This window comes from Pagrus pagrus, assembly GCF_965226575.1.
Source record: "Pagrus pagrus genome assembly, chromosome: 13".
NCBI lineage: Eukaryota > Metazoa > Chordata > Actinopteri > Spariformes > Sparidae > Pagrus > Pagrus pagrus.
The window spans coordinates 11,711,274-11,723,960 of NC_140197.1; the positions used below are offsets into that span (position 1 = coordinate 11,711,274).

The 12,687-nt window shown below is 40.9% G+C and overlaps 2 protein-coding genes across 2 annotated transcripts; both read right to left on the reverse strand.

Annotated features, from left to right (window-relative positions):
* Positions 1–512: 512 nt before the first annotated feature.
* csdc2b (cold shock domain containing C2, RNA binding b) lies at positions 513–7,467 on the reverse strand. The gene is made up of 4 exons (XM_084371377.1): positions 7,273–7,467; positions 4,740–5,160; positions 3,100–3,222; positions 513–2,415 (listed from the first exon to the last, which is right to left on the reverse strand). The coding sequence occupies exons 2-4, from the start codon at positions 4,919–4,921 to the stop codon at positions 2,253–2,255; spliced, it is 468 nt and encodes a 155-aa protein (XP_084227503.1). The 5' UTR covers positions 4,922–5,160; positions 7,273–7,467; the 3' UTR covers positions 513–2,252.
* An 875-nt stretch (positions 7,468–8,342) lies between these two features.
* polr3h (polymerase (RNA) III (DNA directed) polypeptide H) lies at positions 8,343–12,592 on the reverse strand. The gene is made up of 6 exons (XM_084371029.1): positions 12,213–12,592; positions 11,064–11,160; positions 10,398–10,484; positions 9,818–9,881; positions 9,437–9,671; positions 8,343–9,251 (listed from the first exon to the last, which is right to left on the reverse strand). The coding sequence occupies exons 1-6, from the start codon at positions 12,321–12,323 to the stop codon at positions 9,201–9,203; spliced, it is 645 nt and encodes a 214-aa protein (XP_084227155.1). The 5' UTR covers positions 12,324–12,592; the 3' UTR covers positions 8,343–9,200.
* Between the last annotated feature and the right edge of the window lie 95 nt (positions 12,593–12,687).

Consider the following 12,687-nt stretch of genomic DNA (forward strand, 5'->3'; position numbering starts at 1 on the left):
AAAAAGGTTTCTATCTACAGTTGTTCTGGGATGCAACGTGTTTCAAGCTTTCCTCAGGCAGCATGACATGCCATATTTATCTCACCTTTCTTTTATTCTTTTTGCCATTTTTTGCCTTCGTATTGTTAATTTTGTCTCATTCCTCTAATAATCTAGCAGCGCTAGAGGTCCATACAGCTTTACTAAGGCTGACATGTCCTCCCAAACTAGCTCTCAGAAGTGAGTGAGCAAACAGGGGGTTCAGGGTGAGTCTGCTTCCAGACCTCTTCCCACCTCTCTGATTTATTCAGAAATTCAAACATATATGCTTTGAATAGGAATGTATTGAAATCAGTGAATGGTGTTAAACAAATTCAGACTGATTTTCAGGCTTTGACACCACACATTGGCGATCAAAATTAAACCTGTGACCTTTTTTTATAATGACACTTTCTCTCTCTCTGTCGACCAGAGTTCATACTGCTTTTCATCTTCCTCTTTCAGTCTCACACACAGGTAATTTCCATCAGATCTGTAAATCATAAAATGTTTTATTTGTTCTTTCAAGGCTCAGTAGAAGTAATAATGCGGATCACCACCGCAGTGGCTCGTCCACTAAAGAGAGTGTCCTTTGTTGTGACAGAAATAAACAGAATTTAACGTCGAACAAATTGAGGCAGTGACACTGACAGACAGACGAGATGCATAGAGACTCAATGGAACAGACATAATAGAAAATGACATACAGTACATAACTGAGCAAAACCCGAATAACTACAAACAACATTTCTGTGACAATGATCTCTATTGGCACCAACTATGAAGTCATGTAATTCACCATCACACGGACTACGCTCAATAAATCACACACAGACACATGTTTTTTTTTCTAATAATAGAAAAAGAGATTTAGAAATAGGTCCATTTTCATGGCTCCAGATGCTCTCAAAACAGGAGCCTTCAAACTTGAGAGAAACCTGACAGTGACGTCCTGAGCACTGTGGCAGATCAATTTTCTGAAGTGCAAGTTTTGACTCCATTACCCAAAATATAGAGCTTGATCTGTGGACACACAGAAATCTAACAAAAAGAATCATCCAATAAATTATTAAAATAAATACCCACAAACAAGACAATTAAAACAAGGATATGCATTTTTCACAGTAAAATATATTTTCTTCATGTTTTTGTCCAAACGTGGTTAAATATGATCTGCCTGCTTTCGTCCTGATCTCCCTTCGTGCTTTTTCTAACTGACTCCAACCTTCAGTTCTCCTTTCCATTTCAAAATAGAACTTCCTCTTTTTGTGACCACTGAGATCATTTTCTTTTTTTTTTTTTCAAACTGGTGACCTAAAACCCAAAAGGGTCTCTCAAGAGTCATGAGACATCCTGTCCAGGCTGCAAACATAGAATGATGCAATATACTTTTAGATTGTATAGATTTGATTTGATTTGATTTGATTTGATATGATTTAAAAGCAAAACCAGCTGTGATTTACGGCTCAAAGGATTGTCACCCTGCCCTTTCAACTTTCTTTCACTCACCAAAACAATCATTTAAATCTTTTTGACTTCCTTTCCCTAAACTACTTGCTTTTATGTCCATTACTTCGTTGTTGAATTCAAAGTTTCTTTCTATCTTTCCACTTGATGCAAACAAAGATATAACATCATAACAACTGACCCACACTTGCACTCAACATGTGATCCTGGAACCTTTGGTAAAGTAAACAAGTGCAAAACAGCTGCAAAGAAGGGAAGTAAAACTGAATTCAGCCTTTTGTCCTATGTCGCTCTCTTCCTTGGGCATAGACTCAGCTGTCATGCCTCATTGTGCAGATCTGCACCACGGTTATGTTTACAGTTTCATGTCTTAAACAGCTGATCTCCGTGGAAAAATGAGGCCTACAAGCTCTTCCCAGTCACGTTATCCTCCCATCTCAAATCTGACTTATATCACTGCTTTCATGACAAAAACATAAAATAAAAATAAAATAAAACAAATGTGTCTTTTCCAAACAATGAGTAAACTGTCAGTTTTACATACACAGCAAATTCATCAGTGTAGCAGACATACAGGTTTAAACAGAGTATATCAGCTCTGTGAAGGGACAAACTGTCAACTATAACTTAATTGTTAACACTTTATATCTCTGGAAACTTTGCTGTGCACGTAAAACATGTTTTTTTTCTCTAAAAGAAAAAAGGATTTGTAAATGGTTCCCCCCCCCCCCAGCACCAGCACCAGCACCAGGCCCCGGAGCTGGGGCCTACGAGCTGATGATCTGCCCGGACCAGGTCTCGTGTTTCGTCCCTGGGTTGAGATGTGTGATCTTCACCTCCACCGCCTGCACCTTCAGGTTCTTGGGTGGGACCCGGCTCACTTTGTACGTGACCTCATCGCCCTCGACTGGGACGTACTCCCCCTCGATGCTGAAACGGAGAGAAATGTAGATGAGGGTGAGGTACAAGTGAATATGAGTTTTGCTTCGAACTGTCTTGTTGTTTGGATTCATGGAGGGTTACGGACCAAGTGTTACACAAGTACTACCATAACAAATAAAAAAATAGCTTATATGACAGTTACAGTAGAATTTGTTTGAGTTTTTTTCTTTCTACTTTAAAAATGTTCTAATGCATACGTAAAGACAGGATATGATTTCTGTTGATGATTTATAACTCATTTCTATCTAAACTACTTCCAAACTGCACAATGGTTAATAGCCCCTACAAAATAATGTTTTTTTTCTTTTCCATGTTGTATTTCATTAAATAAGAGGACAACAGTCTGCGGACTCAGGAATTTCAGAAATTTGCTTTTGCTGCAGCTGTAGTAACATCTGACATACTGCTTGTCCTGCACAAAAAGTTAGAATAAAGCACAAGCAGAGAGGTTGCTGTACTCTTTGTGCATGTTATTGCAGGTGTTACAGCGTCCTGAGAGAGTTGGGTAAAATAACTTTCCACACGTAAACAATATTGTTTGCTGAGTTCTTACAGTCCAGTGAGTTGACACTGCAAATCTGCAAGTTTGTGCTGCTATTTGTATTTCAGATTATGCACTTAAAGTTGGTCTGCTGTGATTCTTAAAATGTGTTAAGTATTATTGTCACTCACTCTGAGATGTGGACAAAGATGTCTTCGCCACCATGGGAGGGCCGGAGGAAGCCGTGACCTTGTGACCTGGAGAAGTTCTTACACACTCCCTTAAACACTGGACCTGAGTGAGCACGTACCGTACTGCAGGCAAAGAGACAAAACAAAGGGATTTATTGTGTTATCCATAAAATCACTCATTTAAAAATAACTTACTGTACTTGTTTCAATAATAAGATGTGAAAGGGGGCATTTTGGAAATATTTTTTCTTTTATGTGATACAGGTTCATGCCCTTTTGACAAGACAAGAAAATGGATGTGTGAGGACAGAGAGAAGGATTCATAAAGGTGGTGAGAAAAATGACAAAGAGCAACATCTACATACCGCCTCACAATGTCACAACACAATGACAGCAGAGACGAGAACACTAATCTGCTGACTCACAGAACAAACAGTAAACTGTTCAACCTTTCTTTAGTAGCAACCACAGTCTGCAAACCAGCCATGATGCAGCAACTTGTCAAATTTACATCTATTGCTACATCGGTTTGGTTTATCACAAACTCAAGGGGAGGGACCATTCAAATCCTTTACAAAAGCATCAAAAGTTAACATACTCACTATGTAGAAAATTAGTGGCTTTATTAATGTTAATAATATCGGTGTCACAATTCTCAAAATCCATGATTCATTTTGACTTTCAATTTCAAGGTCACGATTCGACTTGCTTTAAAAAATGCTAGTGTTAGACTGACTTTATGCCCTGATAACTGCCATTTACATTTTCAAGTTCTTCTGTAAAAAGATAGGGCTACTTTACAGCAACATTTTTACTTTATCCTGGTGGCTTTTTGCAGGTAAGGGTTAGGCTAGTTCAAATAATATTCACCAAAAATAAAGATTACAGATAATCACCACCCTTCAGAGATTTAACAGTAAATGACAACAGATAGATTTTCAGTAATTTAGATTGTTCTAAATTTGTTATCACTCAAGTTCAGTTCAGGTTTTCCTCCATGAGTAAACCCTCTTCTTAAAGAAATCAATAAAGGATCTCTGAAACAACTCCGACCCTGTTGTAGTTAGCCTACTTCTGCACCAGTCCCTGCATTTGAATTCGATAGTCGAAACTGAAGGCTCAGATCAGATTTTGGTCTTCCTGCTAAAGGGATTTTCCACAACCTGGCTCAAAATGTTCTTATCATTAGCAAAGTACTTATCTCTAAAACTTTAGTAAATTATTTCTACATAGCAGAATTGGTCCCTCCCAGTGAAGGGCCGCTCACTCTGCTTACACTCAGCCCAAATACAGCAATAGATCATGGTCTACAGGTGGTCCGGATCTGGTTGCCAGAACACCCCATGACATAGCAATGTCGCAGCCAACTGTATGGATAAAGGGCCTATGTCATGGGCACTCGTGTTCTGGCTGCCAGATCTCGACCATCTGTGCAATGTTAGTCACTGCTTATAATAGCCTTTAGTTAAAGCTTATAGATCTTTATACTGGCTGCTTTATTGTGAAAGAGGTAGCAATCCATATAGTGGTTTTAGTGGTGAAGTTTCAAGTATAATGAAATGAAAACCTATTATTTTACAGTATTTAAGTGAACGTCTACTTTTCACTACATAATAATATAACAAACTAATCATACTTACGCTGAGTAGGTGCGGGTGCGTTTGGTTGGCAACGGGCTGGGCAAATCCCTAGGCAGCGGCTGCTCCTTCCCTTCCTCCCATACCCGGCTCCTCTCCCTCAGGAAGGGGAAGGACAGGGTGAGAGAGGTGGTGGGCGAGCGCAGCGGCGTCCCAGTGGGCGACGTGAGGCTGGGGTCTGCCATGTCAGACGTGACAAGGAGGAGGAAGAGGAGGATGGGGGAGGATGGCGTGGATGCAGTGTTGGATGCTGCTGCCGCTACTCCTCGAGGCACAGGCTGCTGATGGGCTGCTGACACCACTGTCTGTCCGCTCGTGTATCTGTGGGTCCGTCTGCTCGGAGAGGCCTTACTCTGCGTGGGACACAGGCTCAGTGGATATATCCAGGTCAGCTCTGTCACTTCAAGTCTGTCAGGAGGACGAGCTGTGAGGAGAGGGACCACAGAGAGAGAATGGAGGAAGATCAGAGAGTTGTCATGTGGCTTTAGACCTGATGGGTAGAAGGAGGGATGAGTGGGGTCATCCAGCCAAGAATATTCAAGTCAGAAACCACAAAGAATTAAGGACCTTTTCTGTGTTTTTTCTGTGTATCTATGAATACATTGTTCGATCATTATATTTAAAATTGATGTTGTGGGATAAAATTCACTCAAACTGGACAACACGTGTTGAGGTGACCAACTAACCCCTCAAGCAGGTATCAAATCCTTTAAATGGACACTGCAGAAAAGACCAAGATACTGGGACTTTTTTGTGCATAATGTGGGTCCACAAACAGTGGATCTTACACGTCCCTGAATGCAACTCAACAGTATGTTTTCATTAGACCCTCCTGGTAAGCTCCACACATCCCTAGTCTCTACCTGAGATACATCAAGATGACACCATGATGATTATTTCCTCAGAGTTGACAAAAAAAGAGCCACTGAAGACAAGATGCAACAGTTCTCACGGGCTGAGCAGTACTCCTCATGACAAGTAATCTGATCTTGGGGTGTAAAATTGGTTTTCAAATACAGCCCTCAATTTCACTTTCTTTTCCCACCATGGAGCTCTTGGATGTTTCCCTTCCGCTCAGTTGGCTGCGGTCTACATTCCACTGCAATCCCACGTGATTATTCTGCTGCACGGTTTATCTCTGAAGCTACCCAAAGTATAGTATTAATAAATGTGGAGATTAATTTTTCATATCTACTTGACTTGCTTCAGAACTGTGCAGTGTACTACAGGGCACTATGATCTACAGTGTAGTCTATATTCAATATGTATCAAAGTAATAGTCTCTCAGTTATTAAATTATCAGTCAATCCACCTGTCATTCATCATTCACTAATACTAAAATCCATAACATGTCCTCTTTAGTCAGGTGACCTTGCCCTTTAGCACCCCCTTGCCTGGTTTGTCCCTACAGTGGTATTTTCAAGGTTAGAATAAGGAGGCAACTGGCTGATCTCCTCTCAGTATTCAAGGATGAACAACAACAAAAACCGTGTCGTTTCGTGTGTGTGTGTGTGTGTGTGTGTGTGTGTGTGTGTGTGTTTGTGTGTGTGTGTGTGTGTGTGTGTGTGCACGCGTGTACAGGATGTTTTTTTCACGCCCACTCCTCCGCCTGTGATGATGCAGGCAGAGCTGGGGCTCTGCACGCGGCGTGACGTCAGAACAGCTGCAGCAGGCTGTGGTGCGCTCGTGACGTCGGTGCCCCTTTTCCAAATGGACAGTCACATCTCCTCCAGGAGTACTCCATGCATTACTGCGTTACCACAGGATACTTGACAGTGAAGTGGACAGAGGTCCGGACACACACTCTGAGTTTCGGTAATATACTGATGGTGATCATAGTGAGAGACTGACTGCTGCACTGTGATTCGAGCCAAACAATCAGAGCGACTGAGAGTTTACAATCTTTTACCGACAGCAGCTGGGGAACATCTGGATGTGCCGAAATGGCGCTACAGAATTAAAAGGGTCAGGGCTCCTCTCCCTGTCCCATCGTCGTAAAAGGGCACCGCTTATGTGTCTGTGAATTGTGTGTGTGTGTGTGTGTGTGTGTGTGTGTGTGTGTGTGTGTGTGTGTGTGTGGAGTTTGTTCCGGGAGTTGAATTTATACACTTTACTTTCTCAACAGAACCTAACCATAAAATCGGATTTTTTTCCTGATTTATTTTAGCCAATAGCGAATTATTCTCTGAGTCACAGCTCAAATAGTCGCTGCAATCTCTCTCAAACAAAAAAATAAAAATAAAAATAAAATAAATGAGAGAAATCAATGCTGTTAGACAATATAACCTGGACAGTGACAGGGTGAGAGGTCCGCTCATGAAGACCAGCCGGCGGTCAAATATGGTGGCAGCGTTACATCGATCAGTCCCACAATCAGAGGTAGCTTCATGTAATATCTAATAAATCTGACTCTTTTAATTAGCGGTTATTCTGTCAAGCATGCAGAGAATACACTGTCCCCCAAAACAAAGCCACCCTGACACACTCCCCCCTGCAGGCACTTCAACATGCATATATTGGCAGAAATGTTACTTACTGCATTGGGTGCGCTAGTAGTCTGAGGACGACCAGTGTGTGCGAGTGTGTGTCTTTAAAGTCGGTGTGTATTATATAACGAGTAATTAAATAAATAAGTCGACTAAATCCGCGCGGACCGACGGAAAACCCTGATGTGACGGCGCGAGGGCTGCTGAGTCTGCGCAGCTGGCGGAGATTCCGATGGCGTGATGCGACTGTGTGTGTGTGTGTGTGTGTGTGTGTGTGTGTGTGTGTGTGTGTGTATGGACCTTCTTCATTCCTTATCATGTATGTAATCTGTTGGGAGAACAGTGCCCTCAGTGTAATGAGGTATTCTTTGTCATTGCCAGGATGTTATGCTCATCATGTTGCACTCTTCAGCTGCTCTTGTGCTGTTCTGTTATAAATTGTGCCTTATATGTACAGCTACAGTGGATTTTGGATTTTACAAGCTTACCTCTTTATCAAATAGCCTACACATATGTCACTAAAAACCACGGAGAACATTGTTCAAGAAATATACATTGGATGGCTCCAGAGTCTGCAGGAGATATTTACATGGTAAATTATCTCTTTCTGTAGGCAATATTTCTGCATCAGTGGTCACATGCAAACCATCTATTTTTGTTGTCGAAAACTCCCCTCAATCTAGTTTCACAACAGAGACTGAGACAAACAACTGACCATGTAGATGTCACGTGAACTGCAATTAGATTTAAGGTTTAATATTTACATTTAGATTTAACATTCAGATTTAGATTTGATATTTAGCATTTACAGGTGATTTAACATTTAACTTTTTTTTTTCAACATGTCATTTGAGACAATTTATGTCTCAAATGTGAGGAAAATGAGCTAAATATTGAAAGTATATCAGTTTGAAATCTGCAGTCAAATTTTTTACATTCGGCGCTCCAGTATGTGCGCGAGCTGCTAAAAGACACTGACCATCAGTAAGAGTGCAGAGAGCAGATCTGTGTCCTTCACTGCCCTTCAGGCTGTAGGATTTAAAGGCTGGTCACTAATCCTTTTTTTTTTTATGTACTTTCTATAATCACACAAAATGACAAATTCACAAATTACAACCACTCGCGCTGATGATACGTCCTTTTACTGTGAGACAGAACAGAAATACTAAATATGACAAGGCTGTTAAATAAACTGAGGATGTGTGCGCTCACACCTGGGGTGGAGGCAACAGTCTAAACTAAAAGTTCATCTTTTAAGTTTGATGAATTTGACTCCCACTGCAAAAAAAGTTTTTATTGTTGCCAACATATATTGTGATTGTGATCTCATTGTGATATATATGCTCTTAGTGAGGGTCGCTGTGACAACCTCTGCTTGGCTCTTGATGGTACAAATGCATTTGAGATCTGACACACAGGTCAAATTTATCACATAAAATAGTCAATCAGCCGTATCTCTCTCACTTGAAAACTCAGAGTGTCTGTACAAGTGCTTTCATCATTGTGCACCACATTTATTCATTCCTGACCAAGGCTGTTTTCATCTGGTTTTAAACAGCACGTACCATTTAAATAAGCTTTTGTGACCTGTTTGTTTCTATCGTTATAAAGTAGTGATGACATTCTGATTCAAATAATGAATGACCTGATCATTGTTTTCTTTTAAATCAGGGGTCAAAACCTTAAGTAAAATACAACAAATGAATGTAAATGTTCATCAATCATTTTGTTATTAAATATACTCTACATTTAAACATAAAGCAGGTATGTTACGGGCAGTATTTAAAACATATGACAGAGGTCACATCAGTCACTTTGCACCAACAGTCTCTTGGTTCAGAAAGCAGCTCAACTTTGTGTCTTGACTTCTGTATCACAGGGATCGGTGTCTCCAACCGACCGTCCCACTGTCTGTCCGATCAGTCATGATGGTTGATCTGTTCATAACCACCAAATATCCTCTTCATCCACTGCGGTGCTAATTGTTCCACCATGACAGCAGTCCCAGCCCCGGCTCACAGATGGTCCCCTGAAACAACAGTGCACTTGGTCAGGCTGGACACCAGCACCCCCCACATCTTTTTAAACATCAAATTTAAGGATTTTTACAAGGACTTTCCAGATAATGTTTTCACATTTTCACATTTTATGAGAAACATTTGGGCAGATGTCCTGGTGATGAACATGTGTGTGAGTCTTTAAGTATTGGCTTACAATCAGAGTGTACGGTGGCTCTTTCTTCTCCCCGCTGTCCTCCGCCGGCGGCGCCGTCGACTGTCCCGGTTGTGCCGGTGTGTCTGTCGCTGCAGCGGCCGGGCCCGTTGGCGACGTATCCACAAAGACTTCATCCGTCACCCGAAAACGGATCTCCTCTCCTTGGTCCATGTAGAGGTCATGGGCCCCCTCGTCCGTCTCATACTCCCACAGCCAAACTTGCTCTGCTTCATCACTGAGACTGTAGCTAAGGACGCCTCAACACTCACGATCATGTATGTCAGAATTCAATTAATATGTGACGCACGTGTGTGACCAAAACTGTTGAGATGAAATCACAGCACTTTATTTTATCTATAGGATTATTTTGGGTCAGGATACAATTTTGCAGGCTGTTGAAGTGACTCTGGTGGAATGAGGATGTCATCAAAGAAGCCCATGGTCACTGTGAAACAGAAAGGTTACAGTGTTTACCACAGTAAGTCTATGGTGTCTGTTGTGAGCACAGAGACATGTGAGCCTTCAGGCCGAGGGCAGAATATGTTTAATGTTTTCTCATTTTAAGCACACTGTGGGGAAGTTTAACTTGTTTCCTTATATACAACAGATCTTGATACCTTTCCTTTATTCAACTTACATTACACATAAAAACTGAACACACAAAAAGAAAGACTAACCTATCTGAATGTTCTGCATGCACCAGACAACATTTTTAAGCACCTTTGACTTGATTTTGATCTGACTGCTATAATTTTTTTCAATAGATGTTGCGATAATACCGTTATCGTGATTTGTTTGGCAGAGATAATCATATACTGAAATCTGATATCATGACAGCCCTAGTTGCAGCCCTAATTCCTAACTTAAGTTCTGTTTGTCTTTTTGAGTGTATTGAGAATACATTGCCAATACATTTCATGAGATTCAATCAAACAGGCTGAAAATGGACAGTGGAATTTACCATGAACTCCCTCTTGGCTGCAGTACTTGATCTTGCCGACCAGGATCTCATCGAGAAAAGGGTGAAAAACAACATACCTGAAATGAACTGAGAGACAGACCAAAGGAAGACAGAAACCAATCAGTGGGTGAGAGTTAGCTGAGACACGGTCCATCAACCCAACTCAACAACTTGAGATCTAGGGGTGGCATTAAGTGAGGGTCTGCTGTGACGACTGAGGTCAACCTCTTTGGCTCTGTAAGCTTGTTAATGTACTGTTTTATCAGATTGTAAACTAGCTGCAACATTTTCTGGGTCTAGAGCAGTATGTCGTTCAGGAGGGCAGAAAATAGAGACCCTCTCCATCACACTCTAACCTGTACACAACAGTGTCTCTGTCAGGATGTCAGGGTAACGGCTGAATTTCTGACACAGCATTTTCTTCAATTCATCAGCAATGTTGACATAAAGAAAGGAATGGCGAGTGAGGAGAATTATTGCTCTGATAAAGACTCCTGATCATAAACAAAAATAAAAATCTAAGTGGAAGGGCTCAGTTGTAATCAGGCTCCAATATTCAGCAATGAGGCAGTAAAAATAAAGCACATGGTTTGATGCATTATGTAAGTGTAAGAGAAAATGAGAATGCCCTCTTCACGGCCATGTTTGTCATCATCACCGTCATACCTTTGGTGTGTGAGGCTCCGTCTCCCGGGAATATATAGGAGTCATCCAGTTTAGTGATGTCGTACAGGCAGATGCACAGGCCGACATTGTAGACCACCTGAGGAGATGAGAGCAAATCCCAGGTCAGCAACGCAGACATGCTGGAATTACTGAAGAAAAATGTTTTTGAAGGTACCTGGAAGCTGCTTCACATTTACAGTCTACCTATCATTGTTATTTCTCCACAGAATAATTTTACTGTAATTACAACATCTATTGCGTCTATGTTGGTGGGGTTTTTTTTTACAAGTTTTACCTAACACGAATCAAAGGTCGACAAGCAGAGTGTGTCGTATGCTCTAAACATTTTAAAATCCTTAAAGGCATTAAAGGTCCTGTTTGTAAGGAAACTGATTTATGAGTCTCATTTCCAACTTGTCAAAAACTGACGCTTTGGGATGTAGGACAGGTCGGCCACCATCCCAAAGCGTCAGTTTTTGATGAGTTGGGAATGAGACTCAAAAATCTCATTCTGTAAGTGACTCACTATATCACCATATTTTCTCAAATTCAAAACTACTGTATTGCTATAGTAAAGACTGACTGAACTGTGCATCATATAAATAAAATTAATTACAGACAACTTTTAAGTTTTTAAAACTGTTAAAATTGTTCTAATGCGACAATTAATGATTATTTTCATTATCTATTAATCTGCCGATTATTTTTACAATTAATCAATCAATTATTTAGTCTTTAAAATGTTAAAAATGCTCATCACAATTTCCCAGAGCCCAAAGTTACATCTTCATATTACTTCCTTTGTCCAGCCAACAGTCCAAAACCCCAAGACTCCTTATTTATTATCACAAATGACAAAGAGAGGCAGCAAATTCTTACATTTAGGAAGCTGGAACCAGCAAATGTTTGACTTTTTTTAATTGGAAAAAGACTGAAACAATTAATCGATTAGCAAAAGAGTTGCCAATTAATTTCCTTGCAGCTCTAGACTGTTTCTGATGCTGTTTTCTTCTGCTGCACTCAGGTCTCTCATGTATCACAATTAAGTTATTTATTAATAATGACGATGATTGACTCTCACACTCTCTCTCTCTCTCTCTCTCTCTCTCTCTCACACACACTCACACACACACACACACACACACACACCTTGTTGGCCAGTTTCTTGTTCAGCTCTTCTGCTATGGCGTCGTTCAGTTGTCTCTGGAAGTTCCACGGAGGGATCCTGACAGTGTCGACCATCTCCACCAACACGAACATGATGCAGACTGCTGCTGTCAAACTGTGGCCAGACACACACTCTCACACATACACAAACACAAACACAAACACACACATACACACACACACACTGAGCAGCAGTGGTGAAACAGCCGCGCTGAGCTGTAGCTGTCGTCTGTTTTCAGGACAACATTTCCTGTTTTTCCACGGCGGAGAAAAACACCAACAACTGTTCACAAACTATCTAAAGACAGCCAGCACTGACAGTATAATAGTCTGCTGCTAACTCTGAAGCATCCATGTTGTCTCCACGTGATTATTTACGACAGTGACATTTTACGACATGTCGCAAAACTTAAAGGTACAGTGCACATTTCTAAAGCTCTATTGTTGTTATTGTATG